The following is a 24365-nucleotide window of genomic DNA, read 5'->3' as shown; positions in this document are numbered from 1 at the left end:
TTGAGTTATCAGACAAAGACTTTAATGCGGCCAATTTAACTATAGTTGATGAGATAAAGGAAAATATACTTATAATGAATGAAAAATATCAGAAATAGAACATACAGAAAAGAACTATATGGAAATTCTAGCAGTGAAAACATCTGAAATTTTAAATTTCATTGGTCCTGCCATAATGGCTCAGTTGGTTGGAACATTGTTCCATGCACTGGAAAGTCGCAAGTTTAGTTCCCAGCCAGGGCACATACCTAGATTGCAGGTTCAGTCCCTGGTTGGGGCATGAACGGGAGACAACCAATTGAAGATTCCCTCTCACATTGATGTTTCTTCTCTCTCCTTTCTTCCCTCTCTAAAAAAAAATAGTAATAGGGTTAGCAGAATAGCAGAACAGAGATGACAGGATAAAGTTAGTGAATTTAGAGATAGAAAAGGAGAGACTGGAGTATAATTTTTTTCTAATGCAATAAGATTTCCTGAATATGATGAAAGGCATTAATTTACAGACTCAAGAAGTTCAGTAAATCCCAAACAGAATAAATATTAAGACAACAACACCTAGAAATATTAAGACAACATATCCAAACTTAGAAACAAAGAAAAGGTAAAATCTTGAAAGAAACTAGAGAAAATGAACAATGATTTGAATAATTACAGACTTCTGATGGTAAAATATGGAGATCAGATACAGTAGAACAACATATTTAAATGCTAAAACAAAACAAAACAAAATGTCAACCCAGAATCCTAAATCTGGCAAAAATACCCTTTAATAAAGACATTATTTTTCCAGGCCCGGTGCATGGGATTCGTGCACTGGTGGGGGCGTGGCCTGCGGGGATTGGCCCGCTGTGGGAGCGCCACTCATCCCGGTCAGCTCATCCCTGTCAGCCAAGTGGCACTCCCACTGTGGAAGAGCACTGACCATACGGGGGCAGCTCCTGCGTTGAGCGTCTGCCCCTTGGTGGTCAGTGCGTGACATAGTGACTGGCCGACCGGTTGTTCTGGTTGTTCTGCCATTTGGTCACTGGGGTATTATTATATAGGATGAAAGAAAACGGTATGTGCTGCTTGCAGATCTATACTTCAAGAAATGCTAGAGGAAGCTCTTTGGGTTGGAAAGAAATGATACCAGAAAGAAACTTGGATTTTTCAGGGAGGAATGAGGAACACTGGAAATGCTATACTTGGTAAAAACAAATGGCCACTGCAGCCTTCAAGAAAGCATGCATACTCTTCAGCCTGACATCCAATACCTCTCTCCTTCACACCTCAACAAATACACCTCTTAGCCCCATTTCTTTCACAAGAGACACTTGTGAACTTTTAACAATACCACACTGAATCCCAACTTTGACCTTTACAAATGCTACTCCCTCTACCCCAAATCCTCTCCCTACCTTCTTCTATCTATGTAAATCATATGCATACACACTCATGTTACAACTCAAGGAACACTTTGTCTTCCAGGCTGCTCCTGACTGCTCCAGGCCTTGTGTATTTCTGTATGCAGTCCCAAGGAACAGAACAATAAACTGAAATACATTGCTAAAACATTTTGGTGATGTCAAAGCACCTTCCCTTCCATTCTTTCATTCAGTTCTTACAAAAGCAGTTTGAGGCAGGAGAGCAGGTCTGATGACCCACCTTGTATAGGTGAGACAACCAAGCTCAGAGAAACTAAGTGGTTTTCACACAGCTGGACAGCCAGAGCCTAGAAAAACTGGCACTAGTACTTGGCTCTCAGACTCTCATCCCAGTTCTCTGTCCACTTGGCCACAATGATATACCTCATAAAGTGTCTGCCTGTAACCAACTTATAATCATCTTGCATTATAAACTTATCATACAGCTACAAAAAGTTAAATTTTAAGACACCAGCTCAATACACCCCTAGATTGAAAATCTTGAACCTGGCCAAGTATCAGAAATATTCATGAAAACTTCAAATTCCAGAACTTATAACAAACCAACTGAATCAGAATCTCTCTGGAAATATGCATTTTTAAAGTTCCATAGGTGATTCTGATATGCAACCAGAGCTGAGAACCTCTTCACTCATGACTAATCATCAAATGACTAATCCAAACTGTGGGGCAATGTGAGGAGAAATGGGTGTGGGGTGGGATGCCACAAAGAAGGGAAAGTCTGAGCAGAGGGATAAGGAGGAACATTTTGGATTGGTAGAGAAAAGGGGGGGGTGCATTTCGGGCTGGTGTTGGGAAGTGGGGTAGGAAGATTGATATGTGTTCAGGAGATTGACTGTTTCTGAGCAGAGGTTCGCTGATCTAAAGGAATCAGGATATAAGGATGAGAATGCATGCCCTGACTGGTTTGGCTCAGTGGATAAAGCATCAGCCTGCGGACTCAAGGATGAGAATGCAATGGCCAATGTAGAGGATAAATAGGAAGGGCAGGAGACAGGAGATCAGGGATAGGATGCCTGAACCCTACCATGCACTCCAAGAGTGTTTCTGTCCATAATCCTTACCTTAGGTCTCTTACTTTCAGGCCACTTTGAGTGGATTCTATGTTCTGTGATCTTTCTCTGACTCCCAACCCTATGAGCTTGTCCCTCTCTCACAGCCCTTATTCGTCTCTACCCTGTGTTCTTATTAACCCCCATCCAGAGCTTTGACTTCCTCAATGGATGTTGGTTGCTGATCTTTACATCCCCTAGATTGGTTACTCTCACCCAGGGGCAATTTTGTCCCCCAGGGGACATTTGGCAATGTCTGGTGATATATTTTGGTTGTCACAATTAGAGGAGGTATATTACTGGCATCATGCTATATATCCTACAGTTATAATTCAAGGAACATTGTAACAAAGAATTATCCATGCCCAAATGTCAGTGTGCTAAGGATGAGAAACTCAGGCTTAGATAATTGCTTTACTAACACTTAAACTTAAGTTACTATTTAATATGAGTAATTCAACATTGAATAATAAATTAATAAATCTGATTAATGGCTGTCTGAACAATCCAGTGAAGGAAAAAAGGATTTGGATCTGTCAGCCACCTTTGACTCCCAGATTTTTAAATTTCATAGGTAGTAAAGTTATAAAAACAAAAAACTGGAGAGATCAACATATAATTGCTAACTTTTCTTATGCCATGTATAAGCATAAAAACAAAACTACCAACTACTATAATGATTACTTCCTAAAATAAAGGATATTTAAACTATCAAAATGTAACATTAATAATAAAAATAACACAGGAAGATATTACCAAGAAAGGTCAATACAGCAGCAAACAGTTGCTGTACGCTAGTGAAAAGTTCACTTTAGCCAGCCCTAGACCTCTGCCCACCAACTTGGGAACCTCGGAATGAGACTACACGCTTCTGGAGAGCAGGGCTCTTGTCTTACAGGTAGTCCTCTAACTCTTGATGCTGAGCAGCCCAGGGAGGGCTGCCAAGGCTGCCCTACCCGTGCTGCGAACCCCTACCTTATATTCCAAGGAGAGCAAAGTCTCTGTCTTAGAAGCCCAGCTCCACTTGTGGACTGCATAGCCCTTGTAGTCGTTGGTGGTCCCGCCTTCCTCATCCAAGACCAAGACATATGGGCAGCTAGGAAAGACACATAGGTGAGGAGCTGCCACTAGGCCCCTGAAGGAGGCCCTCATTACTACTGGCAATAGGCAGGCAGGGTTCTGAGACTCTGCCCCAGCTGGAGAAAGCATGGTTTCCTGCAGCAGCCTCACTTCTCTTGCCTAATATGGTATGAGGTCCCTTCAGTCCTGTTGATCCTACTGGGAGAATTGTTGGGAAGGGAAGGTCTGAGGGAGATGATGGAGGCTCCAGGACAAACCCAGAGGGACAGAAAATGGAATGTGTACCCTGTAGCCTAGGATCCTGAGTATACAAGATCTTACTTATCAAAATGGGAACATCTATAACATGAAAGTAAGTCATTCCTTTCAAGAACAGTTCCTTATGAAAGGCCAAGCAAAATACAACTATTGGCTAGCAAAAATATGTGCTTCTTTTAAAACACCCCACAGAAGTGGTGCCTGTGGCTTCTACTTCACTCTCTCTTGGTTTAAACACTTCTCTCCACTAAAGAATTGTTCCATTAGTCTAGCCAAAAATCAAGATCTTAGTGCTGTGGGGGTAAAGTGAAGTAGGTCTTGGAGAGCTGCCATTCTCATCAGCTATGATAATACTGATGTAGCAAGTGAGGGCCTCAAAGTACCTATTTTTCTGTAGGCATTGCCTTGTGGCCTTAACTTCTGAACACTGCCTGACCTCTCCTTTCCCCTAGGACTCCTACTTGCCCCCTCTGTCCCACGCCCCCCTTTGTCACCCTCAGAGATACTTCCATGGGGCCATAATTCCTTCAACCCACTCACCAGGACTTTAGGTTGTAGTGAACGCAGCCCTGGCCTTCAGCATTGAACAGGGCCAGGAAGGAGAAGTTGGGTGTGTCATTAAAGAGTAAGGTGATGGTTCTCCCTCCGCAGCAAGTGGGGATCTGACACATGGCAATGTTTCCGGAGGGATAGCTGGCAGAAATGGTTAAGTAGAACTAACAAAAAACTCTCCAGGTTCTATTCTTAGATGCCCCATGGAAAGCAAGTCTACAAATCTGTTGTTTAAATGGTACATCATTCCTAGTTTTTAAAGACCCTCCCTGAACTTTGCATAACAACTCATTGACTGTGGACTTGACCATGCCTCTGGTGCTTTCCTGTTATCTTCTTTATAGTCCACACAACCACCCTGTGGTAGATATTATCATCTCCATCTCACAGATGAGTAGGGTTTCCCTGCATTTGAGGGGGTCCGTGGGATGTGGGACTTTCACTGCTAAAATCAGGGAAGTCCTTGGCAAGCCAGGATGAGTTGATTACCATACAGATGAGAAATTCAAGGTGCAAAGAAATGGTCTGCCTCACATCACACCACAAGGAAATGACAGAGCCAGTATACTGAGGCCAGTAATATCTCTAATCTGTCAGGCTGCCTCCCCTTCTGACCAATCTAGGAGAGCAGCCAATGTCTAGCTGCTCATTTCCTACCAAGAGGCCCCCAGAAACATTGGTACCAAATAAGAGGGCAGCTACTATCCTGTTTGCAGGGTTTTCAGAAGTACCCCATATGGAAAAATTTCAGTGGTTGGTACTAGGATCCACCCTCTTAATCCTTTTCCACAAACTCATAAATAATCAACATAAATTCTAAAAGTAAAAAAAATAGAAATTTTGAGGCTGAATAGTATATAAATAAAATGAAAAAATTCACTGGATGGGTTTATCAGTAGATTGCCACAGTAGAAGAATAAAATCAGTGAACTTGAAGAGAGATAAATTGAAATTATCCAGCCTGAGAAATGGAAAAATAAAAAAAGAATGAAGAAAAATTAACAGAAATCGGGGGACTATCAAATTGAGCAAGACATACATAACAAGAGCCCCAGTAGAGGAGAGAGAGAAGGGGGCAGAAAGAATATTTGAATAAATAATGAATAAAAACTCTCTAAATTTTATGAAAGACACCAATCTACACAATAAAGAGACTCAACAAATTCCAAGTAGGATAAATTTAAAAATAGCCACACTGAGACACATTAGTATCAAACTGCCAATAGACATAGACAGAGAGAATCCTGAAAGCAGCAAGAGAAAAGATACTTGTCATGTACAAGGGATCTTCGATAAGATTAATGGCCAATTTATCATTAGAAGCCATGGAGGCCAAAAAGCAATAGAATGGAATATTTATAGAGCTGAAAGAAAAAAAATCTGTCAACCAAGAATTCTGTATTAAGCAAAACTATCCTTCAAAAAAAATTAAGAAGAAATTAAGACTTTCAAAATAAACAAAGGGTGAGGAAATTCACCACTACAAAAAATGTTAAATGGAGTCCTTCAGGCTGAGATGAAAGTACACTTGGCAGTAACTCAAAGACATGCAAAGAAAAAGAGGACATCAGTAAAGTAACTCTATAAGTAAATATAAAAGCCAGTATTATAGTTTTTTTTGTTTATAATTCCTTTCTTTCCTATGTGATTTGAAAAAGCAAATGCATAAAATAATTGTAAATCTATGTTAATGGCATACTTCTATATAAAGATGTAATTTGTGATAACAACAACTTAAAAAAGAAGGAATAAGCTGTATAGGAGCAGAGTTTTGTATACCATTAAGGCTAAGTTAGTATTAATTCAAACTAGTTTGTTATCAGTTGTAATAATCAAGTATACTAATTTCTTGGAACTGCTGTAATTAAATCCCACAAACTGGGTCACTTGAACAGCAGAAATTTATTCTCTAACTGAAGACTAGCAAGGTGTTGACAGGGTCATGCTTTTGGAGGCCCTGGGGAAGAATACTTCCTTGCCTCTTCCTAATTCCTAGTGGTTGTCAGGAATCTTTGGCATTCCTTGATGTATAGGTGTATCATTATAATCTCTTTCTCAGTCATCACATGGACTGTGTACCCAGTCAATGTGTGACTGTTTTCTCTTATTGAATTAGGGCCCACACTAATCCAATATGGCTGCATTTTAACTTAATAATTACATCTGCAAAGCCCTATTTCTAAATATGGTCACATTCTGAGGATTCAGGTGAACATAAATTTTTGGCAGACACTATTCAAACCATGATACCAGGGTAACCACTAAGAAAATAACTTAAAAATATGGAGAAAAGAAAATGAGGAGGGAATAAAAATGTCATGCTACAAATAAAATAAAATAAAACCAAACACAAAAGAAGGCAGTAATGTAGTAACTAAGGAACAAAAAATATATGATATAAAAAACAAACGTAATATGTCAGGATTAAGCCCTTTCATATCAACAATTATTTTAAATATAAATGGATTAAACTTTCCAAACAAAGGCAGAGATTGTGAGAATGGATTTTTACAAAAACCATAATCCACACATATGCATTCTACAAGAGACTCACTTTAGATCCAAAGACACAACTAGGTTAAAAGTGAAATCATGGCCCAGCCAGTGTGGGTCTATGGTTGAGCATCAACCTATGAACCAGCAGGTCACGGTTTGGTTCCCAGACAGGGCACATACCTAGGTTGCGGGCTTGATCCCCAGTGGTAGTGTGCAGGAGGCAGCCAATCAATGATTCTCATCATTGATGTTTCTATCTCTCTCTCTCTTTCCCTTCCTCTCTGAAATCAATAAAAATATTTTTTAAAGTGAAATTATGAAGAGGGATATGCAAATTGCAAACAAAAGAGAGCAAAGTTGGCTATATTGATATCAGATGAAACATATTTTAAATAAAAATTATTTTACAAGAGACAAAGAAAGACATTATGTATTCAGAAAATGGTCAATGCCTCAAGAATACATATCAAGTACAGACTTACACACCTAACAATAGAGGCTTAAAATATATAAAGCAAAAATTGACAGAATTTAAAAAATAAGTACTAAAATAAGAGTTGAAGACTTCACTACCTCACTTTCAATAATGGACAGAACAGCCCTAGCCAGTTTGGCTCAGTGGGCAGAGCCTCAGCCCATGGACTGAAGGGTCCCTGGGTTCGATTTTGGTCAAGGGCACATGCCCAGGTTGCAGGCTTGATCCCTAGTAGAGGACATGCAGGAGGCAGCCAATCAATGATTCTCTCTCATCTTTGATGTTTCTATCTCTCTCTCCCTCTCCCTTCCTCTCTGAAATCAATAAAAATATATTTTAAAAAATAATGGATAGAACAATTAGAGAGAAAATCAATAAAGAAATAGAGGACTCAATCAATATTATAAACCAAATAAACCTCACAGGCATATACTGAATATCCCATCTACCAACAGCAAAATACACATTCTTCTCAAGTTCACATGGGTCATTCTCTGGTACAGACAATATGTTAGACGACAAAACAGGTCTCAATGAATTTTAAAAGATTATAACCATAGAGAGTACTAGTATATTTCAACAGAATGAAACTAAAAGTCACAGACAAAAGAAAATTTGGAAAGTTCACAAATAGATGGAAATTAAACAACACACTCAACCAATGGGATAAAGAAGCAATCACAAGGTAAATTAGAAAACAAAAACATGGCATACTGTAACTTATGGAATAAAGTAAATGCAATGCTCAGAAAGAAATTTATAGCTATAAATACTAATATTAAAGGAGAAAGAAGATATCAAATCAATAACCCAAATTTCCACCTTAATGAACTATAAGAAGGAAGAGCAAATTAAAGCTAAAGGTAGCAAAAGGAAGAAAATGAAGATTAAAGCATAGAAAAACAAAGCAGTGAATAGAAAAACAAGAGAGAACAAACAAAACCAAAAATTACTTCTTTGAAAATATTAACAAAATTCACAAAACTCTAGCTAGACTAAGTAAGAAAAAAAGGAAAACTCAAATTTCTAAAATTATAAATGAAAGTGAAGATATTAATGACCTTACAGAAATGAAAAATAATCATAAGAGAATTATATGAACAATTGTACACCCACAAGTTAGATAACCTAGTTGAAGAGGACACCAATTCCCAGAAACATGCAAAGTTGCAGGATACAACATCAACACGCAAAAATCAGATGTCTTTCCATTCATTTCCATCTTCTTTAATTTATTTCAACAATATGTTATAGTTTTCAGTGAACTACAATGAAAACTGTTTTGTTAAATTTATTCCAAAGTATTCTATCCTTTTTGATGCTATTGTAAATGATATCATTTCCTTTTGTTCATTGCTTTCTTATTGTTGTTGTACATACAGCATTTCATATCGTTTGTTGCTAGTATTCATAGATTGGAAGAATTAATTTTGCTAATGGCAATAGTCCCCATAGGGATCTACAGAAACATATGGGGGTGGAAGCAGCTGGGGAGAGGTCAATGGGGGAAAAAGGAGACATATGTAATACTTTAAACCATAAAGAATTTAATTTTTAGCCAAGACCGGTTTGGCTCAGTGGATAGAGCGTCGGCCTGCGGACTGAAAGGTCCCGGGTTCGATTCCGGTCAAGGGCATGTGCCTGGGTTGCGGGCACATCCCCAGTGGGAGATGTGCAGGAGGCAGCTGGTTGATGTTTCTCTCTCATCGATGTTTCTAACTCTCTATCTCTCTCTCCCTTCCTCTCTGTAAAAATCAATAAAATATATTTAAAAAAAAAAAAAAAAAAAAAAAAAGAATTTAATTTTTAAAAAATATATCTTATTGATTTTTACAGAGGAAGGGAGAGAATTAGAGAGTTAGAAACATCAATGAGAGAAAAACATTGATCAGCTGCCTCCTGCACACTCCCTACTGGGTATGTGCCCGCAACCAAGGTACATGCCCATGACTGGAATCGAACCTGGGACCCTTGAGTCAGCAGACCGATGCTCTATCCACTGAGCCAAACCAGTTGGGGCAAGAATTTAATTTTTTTTTAAAAAAAGAAGCTAGGACACTTTGTACAGAAATAAAACATAAAAGGTTAAAAATAATAATAAAATAAACCAATACATCTATGGTCAATTGATTTTCAACAAAGGTCCCAAGATCATTCAAATGGGGAAAAGAATAGTCTCTTCAATAAATAGTTCTGGGACAATTGGGTATCATATGCAAAAGAATGAAGTTGGACCCTTATCTATGTAAAAATGCAAAAGTCAACTCAAACTATATAAAAAACCTAAATGTAAGAGCTATAACTTTAAAACTTTTAGAAGAAGGAAGAACCAAGATGGCGGCATAGGTAAACACCGGAGTTTGCTGCCTCGAACAACCACTTCAAAAATACAACTAAAAGACGGAAAGGACATCATCCAGAACCACAGGAAGGCTGGCTGAGTGGAAATTCTACAATTAGAAGGAAAGAGAAAAGCATACTGAGACTCAGAGGAGGCGCAGTGCAGAAGTAAAATACTAAGGTGCAGAGTGCATGCGGATCGGGCTGGCAGCTGAGGGCGAGGTTGTCGTTTTCAACAACAGTCTGAGGGAGTCTCAGACTCTGAGCTCCAGTTCTGGGCGAGTCTCTAGGGACCCTGACTCATACGGGAGAAGCGGGACTGTCTGGCATCGGTCAGAACCCGAGGGCAGCTTTCTCTCTGAGGGGCTTGCAGCAATTACCGGGACACTGAAAAGCAGAGCCTCTGAGGGCAAGACAGAGCAGCCATAACTGCTAGCCCCACCCTGTTGATCCCGTGGGACCTGCCCCGCCCAAGCCCTGCAGGAAGGCTTTTGCTGGATAGCCTCAGGCAAAGGCTAGATTAGCACCTCCCTAGCGATCCAGGAGGCAGGAAGCCCAGAGGTCAGAGTGGGACCATCCAGTTTGCAGCACCATGGAACCATGAAAGACACACTCAGGGGGCAGACTCAGTGAGCACTAAAGCCTCATTGAAGCAAGTCTTGCCCCAGAGGGGTGTCTCCAGCGCAGAAGTTCTCCCACTGCAGACACAGCTGATTCTCACAGCCAATTGGCCTGGAGGTCAATTCCTCCCAGTGATAACTACAATAATCAAGGGGTAATTACAACAAGACTGTGCACAAAGCCCACAAGGGGGTGCACCAAGAGTGTCTACCTCAGGTAATTGGGACACTTAGCACAGAAAGGCACTCTATCGACATAGCGAAGCATAAAAAATGCCGAGACAAAGAAACAGGACACAAATGACAGAAATGGAGGAAAGCAAACTGCTGGATATAGAGTTCAAAACCACACTTTTAAGGTCTTTAAAGAACTGTCTAGAAGCTGCCGATAAATTTAGTAAGGCCCTCAAAAAGACTAGTGAGATCTTCAAGAAATCTAGTGAGACCCTCGATGTTGTGATAAAGAACCAACTAGAAATTAAGCATACACTGACTGAAATAAAGAATATTATACAGACTCCCAACAGCAGACCAGAGGATCGCAAGAATCAAGTCAAAGATTTGAAATACGAAGAAGCAAAAAACACCCAACCGGAAAAGCAAAATGAAAAAAGAATACGAAGATAGTGTAAGGAGCCTCTGGGACAGCTTCAAGCATACAAACATCAGAATTATAGGGGTGCCAGAAGAAGAGAGAGAGCAAGATATTGAAAACCTATTTGAAGAAATAATGACAGAAAACTTCCCCTACTTGGTGAAAGAAATAGACTTCCAAGTCCAGGAAGCACATAGAACCCCAAATAAAAGGAATCCAAAGAGGACCACACTAAGACACATCATAATTAAAATGCCAAGAGCAAAAGACAAAGAGAGAATCCTAAAAGCAGCAAGAGAAAGAAATTCAGTTACCTACAAGGGAATACCCATATGAATGTCAGCTGATTTCTCAACAGAAACTTTGCAGGCCAGAAGGGAGTGGCAAGAAATATTCAAAGTGATGAATACCAAGAACCTACAACCAAGACTACTTTATCCAGCAAAGCTATCATTCAGAAGTGAAGGTCAGATAAAGAGCTTCACAGATAAGAAAAAGCTAAAGGAATTCATCACCACCAAACCAATATTATATGAAATGCTGAAAGGTATCCTTTAAGAAGAGGAAGAAGAAAAAGGTAAAGATACAAATTATGAACAACAAATACACATCTATCAACAAGTGAATCTAAAAATCAAGTGAATAAATAATCTGATGAACAGTATAAACTGGTGATTGTAATAGAATCAGGGACATAGAAAGGGAATGGACTGACTATTCTTGGGGGGGGGGGGAAGGGCTGTGGGGAGTGCGGGAAGAGATTGGACAATAATCGTGCACCCATGGATGAGGACAGTGGGTGGGGAGTGAGGGCGGAGGGTGGGGTGGGAACTGGGTGGAGGGGAGTTATGGTGGGAAAAAAGAGGAACCAATGTAATAATCTGAACAATAAAGATTTAATTTAAAATAAAATAAAATAAAACTTTTAGAAGAAAACATAGGAGTAAGTAATGGGTTCATAGATATGAAAACCAAAATACAAGGGACAAAAAAATAGAAAAATTGACTTCACCATAGTTAAAAACTTTGTACACCAAAGGACGCTATCAGGAATGTGAAAAGACACCCCACAGTATAGGAAAAATATTTGGAAATCATATATCTGATAAGATTCTAGTAACTACAATATATAAAGAACTCATAAGAAAAAGACAATCAACAAATGGGCAAAGGACTTGCATACATATTCCTAAAAAAAAGATATACAAAGAAGGTACATGACGATGCTCAAAATCATTAGTTATTAGGGAAATGCAAGTCAAAACCATAATGAGATATCAGTTCACACCCATTAGAATGGCTGGAATATTTTTTTTAAAAAAGGGGGAAAAATATCACATATAGTCAAGGATGTGAAGAAATTAAACCCTCAACACATTGCTGATAGAAATATAAAATGGTGCAGCCACTATGAAAAACATTTTGAAGGCTTCTTAATTAATTAACATAGAATTACCATGTGATGTGGTAATTCCATTCTTAGATATAAACTCCAAAGAATTGAAAATAGGTGTGCAAATAAAAACTTAGACAAAAATATTCATAGCAACATTATTCTTAATAGCCAAATGGTGGAAACAACCTAATGTCCATAAATAAAAGAATGAATTTTTTAAAGTGTTATAATCCACATAATATTATTTAGCTACCAAAAGGAAGGAAATTCTGATGAATGCTACAACATGTACAAACCTTGAAAACATTATATTAGGTGAAAAAGCTAGACACAAAAGGCCACATATTGTAGGATTCCATTTATATGAGATGTCCACAATAGGCAAACCCACAGAAAGCAAAATGGTGATGCTGAGGCTGGGGGTAGGGAGAAATAGGGAGTGAATGCTTAATGGGTGTAGAGTTTTCTTTCTGGGGTGACAAAAATGTTTCAGAATTTGATAGAGGTGGTAGTTGCACAACGTTGTAAATGTACTAAATGCTGCTGAATTATACATGTTAAAAGAATCGATTTTATGTTATGTGAATTTTACCCCCCTTTTAAAAAAATGGAATAAAGTACTGATACATAATACAATTGACTCTGAACAACATGGAGATTAAGGGTGCCTACAGCCCGTGAAGGACAAAGTCCATGTATAACTTAGGCTGGCCCTCCACATTCAAGGATTCCTGACCTCTAGTTGACTCTTGAAGAACACAAATTTGAACTGCAAGGATCAACTGAACTTCGCACATCAAATAAACTTCAGGCAATTAAACTGAGCAGGGCCAATTGAACTGAATGAGTCAATTGAAAAAAAATCCACCTATCAGTGGACCAGCACAGTTAAAACCTGCCATGCTCAAGGGTCAACTGTATAATGTGGAAGAACGTCAAAAACATTATGCTAAGTGAAAGCAGCCAGATATAAAAGGGCACATGTTGCATGATTTTACTTATAAGAAATATTCGGAGTAGGCAAATACATAGAGGTGAAAAGCAAATTAGCAGTCATTAGGAAGGGTAGAGGAAGGAAAATGAGAGTGACTATTTAAAAGGTATGGGGTTTCCTTTTGGGGTGATGAAAGTATGGAAATAAATAGTGGTGATGGTTGTATAATATTGTGAATGCACTTGATGCCATTGGTTAAAATGGTACATTTTATGTTATGAGCAGTTTATCATATTAAAAAATGCTTACCTCACACTATGGTTCTGAGTGATCAACACATCTCTAAAGGAATAGTGCTGAGCACAGTACCGAACACAGAGTGACCAAGGTTTATATCTTTACTAGAGGCCCATTGCACAAAACTCGTGCACAAGGGAGGGGGGACCCTCAGCCGGGCCTGCACCCTCTCACAGTCCAGGACCCCTTGAGGGATGTCTGCCTGCCGGCTTAGGCCCGATCCCAGGGATTGGGCCTAAGCCGGCAGGCAGACATCCCTCTCACAATCCAGGATCCCTCGCTCCTTACCGCCTGCCTACTTGCTCTTTACCACTTGGCTCGCTGCTCCTTAGCGGCAGACTCCTTACCGCTCGGCTCACTGATCCTTAGCGCTGCTGCAGAGGCAGGAGAGGCTCCTGCCGCCACTGCTGTGCTGTGAGCCGGACTGCTGGCTGAGTGGTGCTCCCCCTGCGGAAGCGCACTGACCACCAGGGGGCAGCTCCTGTGTTGAGCATCTGCCCTTGGTGGTCAGTGCGCATCATAGCAACCAGTCGTTCTGCTGTAACTGTCACTTAGGCTTTTATTATATAGATATCAATGTGATGAGTTTATATCTTCATGTGAAAAAGGACTTTGAGGGAAGTTTGGAGGGAAATCAACGACTAAGGCAGCAGTTCTCAACCTGTGGGTCGCGACTCCTTTGGCGGTTGAACAACCCTTTCACAGGGGTCCCCTAAGACTATCCTACATATCAGATATTTACATTACGATTCATAACAGTAGCAATATTACAGTTATGAAGTAGCAACGAAAATAATTTTATGGTTGGATCGCAACATGAGGAACTGTATTTAAAGGGCCAGAAGGTTGAGAACCACTGGACTAAGGGAAGAGATTCAGGGAAATGCTGACAACCCAAATGAAATGCATATTGGGATGGTTCTGGGGTTTGCCCATCAGGAGCTCTTCGGCATTTCAAGGGTAGAAATATTATTTCTACCTGAGAGCTTTTCCCAGCATCTCTGTGAAAATATAATCAATTGCTGAGCCTACTGTTCTGTGAAGCCATGAGGAGAGAGAAGTGTTTTCCAAACATTTTCTTTACTCAAGAGGGATCCAACAGCTGCATCGTGTGTTTTAACCATTTGAACACAATAACAGAATTTCTCCTTCAAGATCACTGGGTCTAACTTCCTCATCTTATAATGGAGGGAAGTGAGGCCCAGAGAGATAAAGTGACTTGTGCACAGTCACCAAGAACTAAGCCCCAAACCCAGACCTCCTGGGACTCCCAAATAGGAAACACATTAATTGCCAGGATGTGTTCATTGTTGGGGTATGAGTCAAGCATGCTAGTAGCGATGGCCTGCAGGTTTTGGGTGGTCCCACCCAGGTTGGGCTTGGGAATCTGGGACAGGTGAGAAAACATGGAGCCCAGCAGGCTGGTGTTGGGCCCTGATTGTAAACTAGTCCACCCTCTCTGGTCCCACCAATAACCTAATAACCTTCATGAGGAGCTCAGGGGGATGATCCTATCCAATGCAGTGTAAACTTAGAAAAGGGGGGAGAGGGAAGCCCCATGACCCATAGGGAGCAGCAGCTACCCTGGAAGGAGTTTGCTGTGTTCAATATTACAGGGCACATTAGAAGCAGGGCTGAGCAGTGTGTGATGAATGGACTCATTTACAGTCATAGAAACAATACGATTCCTTTGACAGGGCACTTAAATTCTGAATTCCCAGTTCAGCGGAGAGGAGGCCCAATGAATTGAGGGGGGTGTTGCCAAGCAGGCCTGTCTGGGCAGCTTGTTTGACAGCTCAGAGAGCTGCCCTATTCTTCAAAGGTAGAGGACACAATGCCCAGTGGTTTTATCCATCCCCTTCCATATTCTCTATTTTGCTCTCTGTTGGAGGAAACAATCCTAAAAGGCATAAAAATGGTGCCAGAGAGAGGGCCCTAAATAGAGGTGAGGCAGCCCTGAATCCAGGCCTGGCTCTGCCACCAAATTCCTTTTGTGACATTGAATGACTCAGATTACCCATTCCTAAAATGAAGGGACAAGACTGAATAATGGCTTAGTGTCTCCCCTCTTTGACATCTTGTCCAACTCAGACTGCAAAACCTGGAATAAGTGTTTCGCCCTCTCTGAGTTCGGCCTTTCTGACAAATGGGTTGGGCATCTGTGGTCTGGTCAGGCTCTGGGGAGTGGGTAACAGGATCTCTACAAGAAACGTAGGGGTCCAAGGTGACTTCCCACCCAGATGTTCTCCAAAGGGAATCTTCTCTGACCTAGAAATTACTCTTATGATCCTGTAGGACCTGTCACCAGGTTTCTTGGATTAACTGAAAAAACCAAAGTAAATACTCAGGCCCAGAAGTTCTCTAAGGCTAAGTTGCTGGAGACAAGGGGCAGCCCCAAATAAAAGGATACTAAACGAAGGAAGACCCATCACAGAAGGTGTAATGCAACTTGATGTTCTTCTTGCCTCCTTTCCACTCCTGAGACTGCTGAATGAAGTGAGCATGGGAGGCGGAAGACTGGTGAGAAGTGGGAGTGGGAGTCTGAGTACCTTGAAGGTGAGGGTGATAGGAGCTCACGGTTGACCCCGAAGGAATGGGCATCTTTGCCCCGTAGTTGCGTAACATCATGGGGCAGAAGACATTCTTCCCTTTCCACGAGGTCCTTTCGGCTTCTCTGCAGGGAAAACCAGCATTATCTTCTAGCCACTTGGCTCTCACTCACCAGTGAAGTTCTCTATAGCCCCTCCCCCGCTCCTAGGACTCCCATCTCATTCCCTGTCCCAAAAGTACCTGTCCCCACCTCTTACCCTCATCCTTAAAGTTAGTATTTTTAGGAAGAACTGGGAAGAGACTGGTGCAGCTCAGACCAGTCCTTCCCATCTTTAGCGCTAGGTAAGGACCAAGGAGTAGAACTGTGTGCTGAAGGGGAACCTGGGGGAGCTGGAGGCTTTGCTCACCCTCTAGTCCTGAGGTTACAGGGAAAGAGAGCTTCCTTCCAGAATGTAATAATAGGAGTAAAACTGAGTGGCTTCCTTTTATCCATGTTCTGTAGCTGCAGTAATATTCAATGGCCCAGGGAGCCCAAGACATATATGGCTTAGAGGTGACTAAGTTTCAAGTCCTTTATCGCCCATAGTTTGGGCTTCAGAGAAATGTAGACTTAACTTGCTAGGACTTGTTGGATCCATCTATAATAATAAAAGCGTAATATGCTAATTTGACCAGACAACCTTCTGTGAGGGAAGCCAGGGCTGTGAGGGAAGCTTGGGTCCTGGGTGCCTGCTGGCAGCTGGAGGGAAGCCCAGGTCCCGGGTGCCAGAGGGAAGCTGGTGCCGGCAGTCAGGGGAAGGAAGGCCTACTCTTGCATGAATTTAATGCATTGGGCCTCTAGTAATATCAAAAATATCATTAATCATCCATGTCAATTTTTTGTTTGTTTTGAGAGATACTTCCTTTTTTTTTTTTTTTTTGCAGAACTCTGACAAATTATGCCTAGAAAAAAACATTCAGGGCACAAAGGTTGTATACTACGCTAAGAAGTTCCGTAAAGGATATGGTATCACTGGCGAGAAGGCAAAGATCAATGCCTTGGGGTCAGGCCCACCAAGCTTTGGGACTTCAAGCAATGCCTCAGTTTCCCCACCCACAATATGGGCATCAATCCCATCTTCCTCATAAGGCCATACAAGGACTGAAAAGGATTGTGAGGAAGGACTGGGAACAAGTCATCACCCTGTCACTATGATTAGGGGTACTGGGTAGCTGACACTTCCTGGTACTCAGACACTTTTGTGATTTTCCCTTTATGCATACACAGATTATTGCCAGCCCTGCCCTCCTCTCCGATCTACCCCCAATTTCTAAAATGCTCACATATGACGACACATCTTTTGCAGCTTCTCCCGGGCCTCAGGACAGGGGTCACTGATCTCCACATTGTCAGAGGCAGTTCCTGTTTCTCGTTGAGAGGGTGATGAGGTTATCTCTTCCAAATTTTTCATTTTTCCTATAGTTGTAAAAAGGTTAGGGACAGAGTTTTAGAAAATGGTTTCTCCTGGGGAAGAGTGGTGGGGTGGGGAGCAGGAGAACCACATCTCCTGAGAGTCAAAATAATCAAGAGAATCATTTATGCTTCCTGGGCACAGGTCACTGATAAAAAAGATGCCACTCTGCAAGTCAACCAAAAGTGTGTGTGGAGCATACTTGTACAGAGTGATGAATCCAGCTATGCTTCCCCAAGGGCAGCTTGGTTGTAGGTGGGGGGCACATAGGTGTGCCTGCCATGGATGCCAATATGATTACCTTCTGATGTTTCTGATTAAACAAAGAAGTTTCAATTCCACCTCAATTGGCTTGAACACTTCTCTGATGTTGGCTAATCTCAGGCCTTCTGCAGAGGGTATTGTGGCTCCATTGAGAATTGGACTGTAATTTTTTTTTTAATATTGTGATAAAATTCACATAACTTTACTATCTCATTTTTAAGTGTACAGTTCAGTGGTATTAAATACATTCACAGTTGCACAACTACCACCACTATCCATCTCTATAACTCTTTTCATCTTGTAAAATTAAAACTTTGTACCCATTAGACCAGTGGTTCTCAACCTTGGCTGCACATTAGAATCACCTGGGAATCTTTTTAAAATCCTGATTTCTGGGCCTCATCCTCCAGAAATTCTGTTTCTTTGTTACTAATGTTGTGGCCTCACCCCATAACAAAGAAACAGAATTTCCAAAGGATGAGGCCCAGAAATCAGGATTTTAAAAAGATTCCCAGGTGATTCTAATGTGCAGCCAAGGTTGAGAACCACTGCATTAGACAATAACTTCTATTCCCCCTCTCCTAGATCCTGAAAAATACCATCCCTCTTTCTGTCTCTATGGTTTTGACAGTGATGAATCAAGCTATGCTTCCCCAAGGGCAGCCTGTTTTACTTATATATGAGGTATAAGTAAAAAAAAAAAATTACTTATACCTCACATAAATAGATTCATACAATATTTGTCTTTGTGTGACTGCTTTATTTTAGGTAGCACAAAGTTCTCAAGGTTCATCCATGTTATAGCATGTGTCATAATTTCCTTCCTTTTAAAGGTTGAACAACATTTCATTGTTACTGTAGATTGCATTTTCTTTATCCATTCATCCACTGATGGACATTTGGGCTGCTTCCACATTTTAGCTATAGTGAATAATGCTGCTATGAACATGGGTGTACAAATAAACTGAGAGACCCTGTTTTTAATTCTCTTGATATATACCCAGATGTGGAATTGCTGGATCTTATGGTAATTCCATTTTTTGTTTTTTGAGGAATTGCCACACAGTGTTCTACAGTGGCTGTACCATTTTATATTCCCATCAGCAGTGCACAAGAGTTTATCCATCCTCTTCCACTCTTGGCTTTTTGTTTTTGTGATAGTAGATATCCTACTTGGGTAGGATGAGGTAGCATCTTATTATAGTTTTGATTTGTATTTCCCTAATGATTAGTGATATTAAACATCTTTCATGTGCTGATTGGCTATTTTATATGTTCTTTGGAGAAATATATTTTCATGTGCTTTGCCCATTTTAATTCAGCTTGCTTTTTTTTGTTGTTGAATATTATATGTTCTCTATATATTCTGGATAGTAATCCTTATGAGATATGTAATTTACAAATATTTTCTCCAATCTATGGACTGCCTTTTTACTCTGTGGATAGTGTCTTTTGATGCACAAAGTTTAAAAATTTTCATGAAGTCCAACCGGTCTATTTTTTCTTGTATTGTCTATGTCTGTAGTGTCATATCCAAGAAATCATTGTCAAATCCAATGTCATAAGGCTTTTCTCCAATGTTTTCTTCTAAGAGTTACATTGTTTTGGTTCTTACATTTAGGTCCTTGATCTATTTAAAGTTAATTTTTGTATATGGTGTTAAGTAAGGGTCCAACTTCATTCCTTTGCAGGTGGTTGTCCAGTTTTCCAGCACTACTTATTGAAAAGACTGTATTTCCCCATTGAATGGTCTGGGCACCCTTGTAAAATCATTTGATCATATATGCAAGAGTTTACTTCTGAGCTCTCTATTCTATTCCTTTGGTTTATATATCGGTCTCTATACCAATACCACACTGTAGCTTTGTAGTTAGTTTTAAAATCAGAAACTGTGAGTCCTCCAGTTTTATTCTTTTTTCAAGACTGCTTTGGCTACTCAGAGGTCCCTTGAGATTCCATGTGAATTTTAGGATGAGTTTTTCTATTTCTGAAAAAAAAAACATAATTGGGGTTTGACTAGCAATTGCAATAAAACTGTAGACCACTCTAGGTGGTACTGACATTTTAACAATATGAAGTCTTCCAATCCATGAATGTAGAACATGTTTCCATTTACTTATGTCTCTTTTCATTTCTTCCAGCAACAATTTATAGTTTGCATTATACAAGTTTTTCACCTCCTTGGTTAAGTTAATTCTTATGTATTTTATTATTTTTGCTGCAATTATAAATGAAATTGTTTTTCTAGTTTCCTTTTCAGATTATTATCCTATATAATAAAGAGCTAATATGCTAATTAGACCAAACAGCAGAACAACTGTCCAGAAGGTTGCTGTCTGGATGACCTTCAGGATGTAGCCAGGGCTGCGAGGCCGGCCGAGGCTGTGAGGGCCAGCTGAGGCAGCCGGGGCTGTAAGGGCCGGCTGGGGCTACAAGGGCCAAGCCCCTTGCCCAAATTTCATGCATGGGGGCTCTGGTTCATATATGAAAATGCAACTGATTTCTGTGTGTTGACTTTATCCTGCTACTTTTCTTTTTCTTTCCTTTTTTTATTTAGTTCTAACAGGTTTTTTGATGGGATCTCTAGGGTTTTTACATATAAGGTAATATCATCTGTAAACAGATAATTTTATTTCTTCCTTTCCAATTTGGATGCCTTTTATTCCCTTTCTTGTCTTACTGCTCTGGCTAGAACTTCCAGTACTATGTTGACTAGAGGTGGTTAAAGCAGACATCCTTGCCTTGTTCCCAGTCTTAGAGGAAAAGCTTTCAGTCTTTTACCATTAAGTATGTTTGCTGTCAGTTTGTCATATATTATTTTTATTATGTGGAGGTGGTTTCCTTCTAGTTTGAGTGTTGTTTTTTAACATGAAAGGGTGTTTAATTTTGTCAAATGGCTTTTCTGCATCAATTGAGATGATAATGTGGGGTTTTCCCCCGTCATTCTGTTAATGTGGTGTATTACATAGATTTTTTTTTTGGTAAGTTAACCATCCTTTGAGTCATGGTATATAATCCTTTAAATATGCTGCTGAATTCTATTTGCTAGTATTTTGTTGAGAACTTTTGCATCAATGTTTTTTGGAATATAGGTCTGCAGTTATTTTTTTCCTGTAGTGTCTTTGGTTCTGGTATCAGGATAATGAGGCCTTATAGAATAAGTTGGGAAGTGTTCCCTCTTCAAATTTTTGGAAAAGTTTGAAAAAGATTGGCATTAGTTTTGCTTTAAATGTCTTAACTACTGGAGCCATCAGGTCCAGGGCTTTTCTTTGTTGGGAGTTTTTTTGATTACTGATTCAATCTCCAGACTATGCTTATTCAAATGTTCTATTTATCCATGATTTGGTCTTGGTAGGTTTTGTGCTTTTAGAAATCTTTCCATTTTATGTGGGTTATCCAATTTATTGGTGTCCAACTGTATATAGTACTCCCTTGTAATCTTTTTTATTTCTATAGGATTAGTAAATTCCACTTACTTTAGTAATCTGGGTCATCTCTTTTTTCTTAGTTGATCTAGCTAAAGGTTTATCAAATGTGTCCATATTTTCAAATAATCACCTTCTAGTTTCATTGATTTTCTTTGGGTTTTTTTCCTATTCTCTATTTCATTTATCTCTGCTCTAATGCTCTAATCTTTATTATTTCCTTCCTTCTACAGTTGTAAAGTAAGATTGTTTAGATCTTTTCTTTCTTTTAATCTTCATCCTAAAAAATATTTTTTATTCATATGAGAGAGAGAGAGATGATGGGGGGAGGGGAGAGAGAGAGAGAGGCATTGACGTGAGAGAGACATATCAATTGGTTGCCTCCCGCTCATGCCCCAACTGGGGCCAGGGATCAAGCCTGCAACCAAGGTAGGTGCCCTTGACTGGGAATTGAACCCTTGATCCTTTGGTTCATGGGCTGACGCTCAAATCACTGAGAAAAACTGGCCAGGGATGTGGCAGTCTTTTAAATCATGTAAAAAATGCAGTTACAAGCCATTGTTATCACTTGGAGTGCGGGTGAATTTCCCGCCAAAATATAAGATGGCTCTGTCTTTTGGTTTTGTTCCATCCACCAAAAGGGTGGATTACAAACAAATATTTGGTAATACGCAGTTACAATCGGCCCGAGTTTACACGTTTCCCGCACTCCACCGCAAATCTATATGAACCGAGTTAAAGACGGCTCCCGCGGAGTATGCGCAATTCACGCGAGCCGACTTAACTCGTTTCACGCACTCCAAGTGTTAAAATACTGCTAGCTTTTAATCTGCCCAAGCTTTTACTTTCATTGAGATCTTTATTTCTCCACATGATTTCGAGGTACTGTCCAGTGTACTTTCATTTCATCTTACAGGATTCCCTTGAGCATTTCTTGCAGGGTTAATCTAGTAATCAAACACTCTCTCATGTTTGCTTATCTGGGAATGTTTTAATATCTCACTTTGAAGGACAGTTTTGCTGGATATAAAATTCTTAAAAAAAGTTTTCTTTTGTTTTTTAAAATTAAATCTTTATTGTTGAAAGTATTACATATGTCCCATTTTTCACCTTATGACTCTTTCTAACCCACACCCACCACCCGCCCCATGCTTTCACCACACTATTGTCTGTGTCCATGGGTAATGCATATATGCATATAAGTTCTTTTTTAAAAAAATATATTTTATTGATTTTTTACAGAGAAGGATAGAGAGTCAGAAATATCGATGAGAGAGAAACATCAATCAGCCACCTCCCGCACACTCCCCACTGGGGATGTGCCTGCAACCAAGGCACATGCCCTTGACTGGAATCGAACCTTGGACCCTAGCGTCCGCAGGCTGACGCTTTATCCACTGAGCCAAACCGGTCAGGGCATGCATATAAGTTCTTTGGTTAATCTCTTCCTTCCCCCCTCCCCCTTCCCTCTGAAATACATCAGTTTGCATGCTTCAATGTCACTGGTTCTATTTTGCTCATCAGTTAATTTTGTTCATTAGATTCCACATATAAGTGAGATCATGTGATACTTGTCTTTATCTGTCTGGCTTATTTTACTTAGCATAAAACTCTCCAGGTTCCTCCATGCTGTCTCAAAGGGTATGAGATCCTTCTTTTTAACTGCTGCATAACATTCCATGGTATAAATGTACCACAGCTTTTCTATCCACTCATCTACTGATGGGCACTTGTTTCAAGATCTTAGCTATTGTACATTGTGCTGCTATGAACATAGGTGTGCACATCTTCTTTTTGATTGGTGTTTCAAACTTCTTAGAATATATTCCTAGAAGTGGGATCACTGAGCCAAATGGCAGTTCCATTTTTAACTTTTTGAGAAAATTCCACAGTTACTCACAGTGGTTATATCAATCTGAATTCCCACCAACAGTGTACTAAGTAGGGTTCCTTTTCCTCCACATCCTCGCCAGCATTTGTTGTTTATTGATTTATTGATGGTAGCCATTCTGGCAGGTATGAGGTGGTACCTCATTATTGTTTTAATTTGCATCTCTCTGATGATTAGTGACTCTGAGCATTTTTTTCATATGTTTCTTGGCCATTTGTATGTACTCTTTGGAGAAGTGTCTATTCAGGTCTTCTGCCCATTTTTAAAATGGATTGTTTGTCTTCCTTTTGTAGAGTTATAAGAGTAATTATATATTTTGTAAGTTAATCATTTACCAAAAGTATCATTGTCAAATATATTCTCCCATACAGTGAGTTCCCTTTTCATTTTGATGCTGGTTGCCTTTGCTGTGAAGAAGCTTTTTAGTTTGATGTAGTGCCATTTGTTTAGTGTTTCCTTTTGTTTCTCTTGCTCTAGGCAACGTATCTGTAAAAATTCTGCTACATGAGATGTCAGATACTTTGCAGCCTACATTTTCTTCTAGGATTTTTATGGTTTCATGACTTACATTTTAAGTCTTTTATCCACTTTTAGTTTATCCTTATGTATGGTAGAAGTTGGTGATATAGTTTCATATTTTTGCATGTACTTGTCCAATTTTCCCAATACCATTCATTGAAGTGACTGTATACTCCTTTGTATGCTTTTTCCTCCATTGTCAAACATTAATTAAACATAATGGCTTGGGTCAATTTCTGGGTTCTCTGTTCTGTTCCGTTGATCTATGTGCCTGTTCTTGTGTTACTACCAGGCTGTTTTGATTACAGTGGCTTTGTATTATAACTTTATATTCAGTATTGTGATCCCTTCAACTTTGTTCTTCTTTCTCAAGATTGCTGGTTATTTAGAATCTTTTTTGGTTCTATATAAGTTTTTGGAATGTTTGTTCTAGATTTTTAAAATATGCCATTGGTATTTTAATAGGAATTGCATTGAACCTATACATTGCTTTAGGTAGTATGGCCATTTTAATGATGTTAACTCTACCAATTCATGAACATGGTATATTCTTCCACTTGTTTATATCTTCTTCTATGGATATAAAGTTTTTTTTTTTGTTTAATTTTTTTATTGATTAAGTTATTACATATGTGTCCTTATCCCCATGTTACTCCCTATCCCCCTCACTCATGCCCTCATGCCCCTGTTGTCTGTGTCCATTGGTTAGGCCCATAGTCAGCAAACTGCAGCTCGTGAGCCCACAT

The 24365-nt window shown here is 39.8% G+C and overlaps 1 protein-coding gene across 1 annotated transcript in view; it reads right to left on the bottom strand.

Moving 5' to 3' along the window:
* The window catches only part of CUNH3orf20 (chromosome unknown C3orf20 homolog), a 62155-nt gene that overhangs the window by 22903 nt on the left and 14887 nt on the right, over positions 1-24365 (bottom strand). The window contains exons 6-9 of the mRNA XM_070433551.1: positions 17393-17525; positions 15930-16193; positions 4355-4507; positions 3452-3572 (exon numbers count right to left, since the gene is read on the bottom strand). Of these exons, the coding sequence (XP_070289652.1) occupies positions 3452-3572; positions 4355-4507; positions 15930-16193; positions 17393-17525 (671 nt within the window). The remainder of the gene's footprint in view (positions 1-3451; positions 3573-4354; positions 4508-15929; positions 16194-17392; positions 17526-24365) is intronic.

This window comes from Myotis yumanensis, unplaced genomic scaffold (assembly GCF_028538775.1).
Source record: "Myotis yumanensis isolate MYYU_CA2020_CCGP unplaced genomic scaffold, mMyoYum1.0.hap1 SCAF_14, whole genome shotgun sequence".
In the NCBI taxonomy this organism is placed as follows: domain Eukaryota; kingdom Metazoa; phylum Chordata; class Mammalia; order Chiroptera; family Vespertilionidae; genus Myotis; species Myotis yumanensis.
Note: the sequence above shows the minus strand (reverse complement) of the source record. Positions and strands in the feature narration are given on the sequence as shown.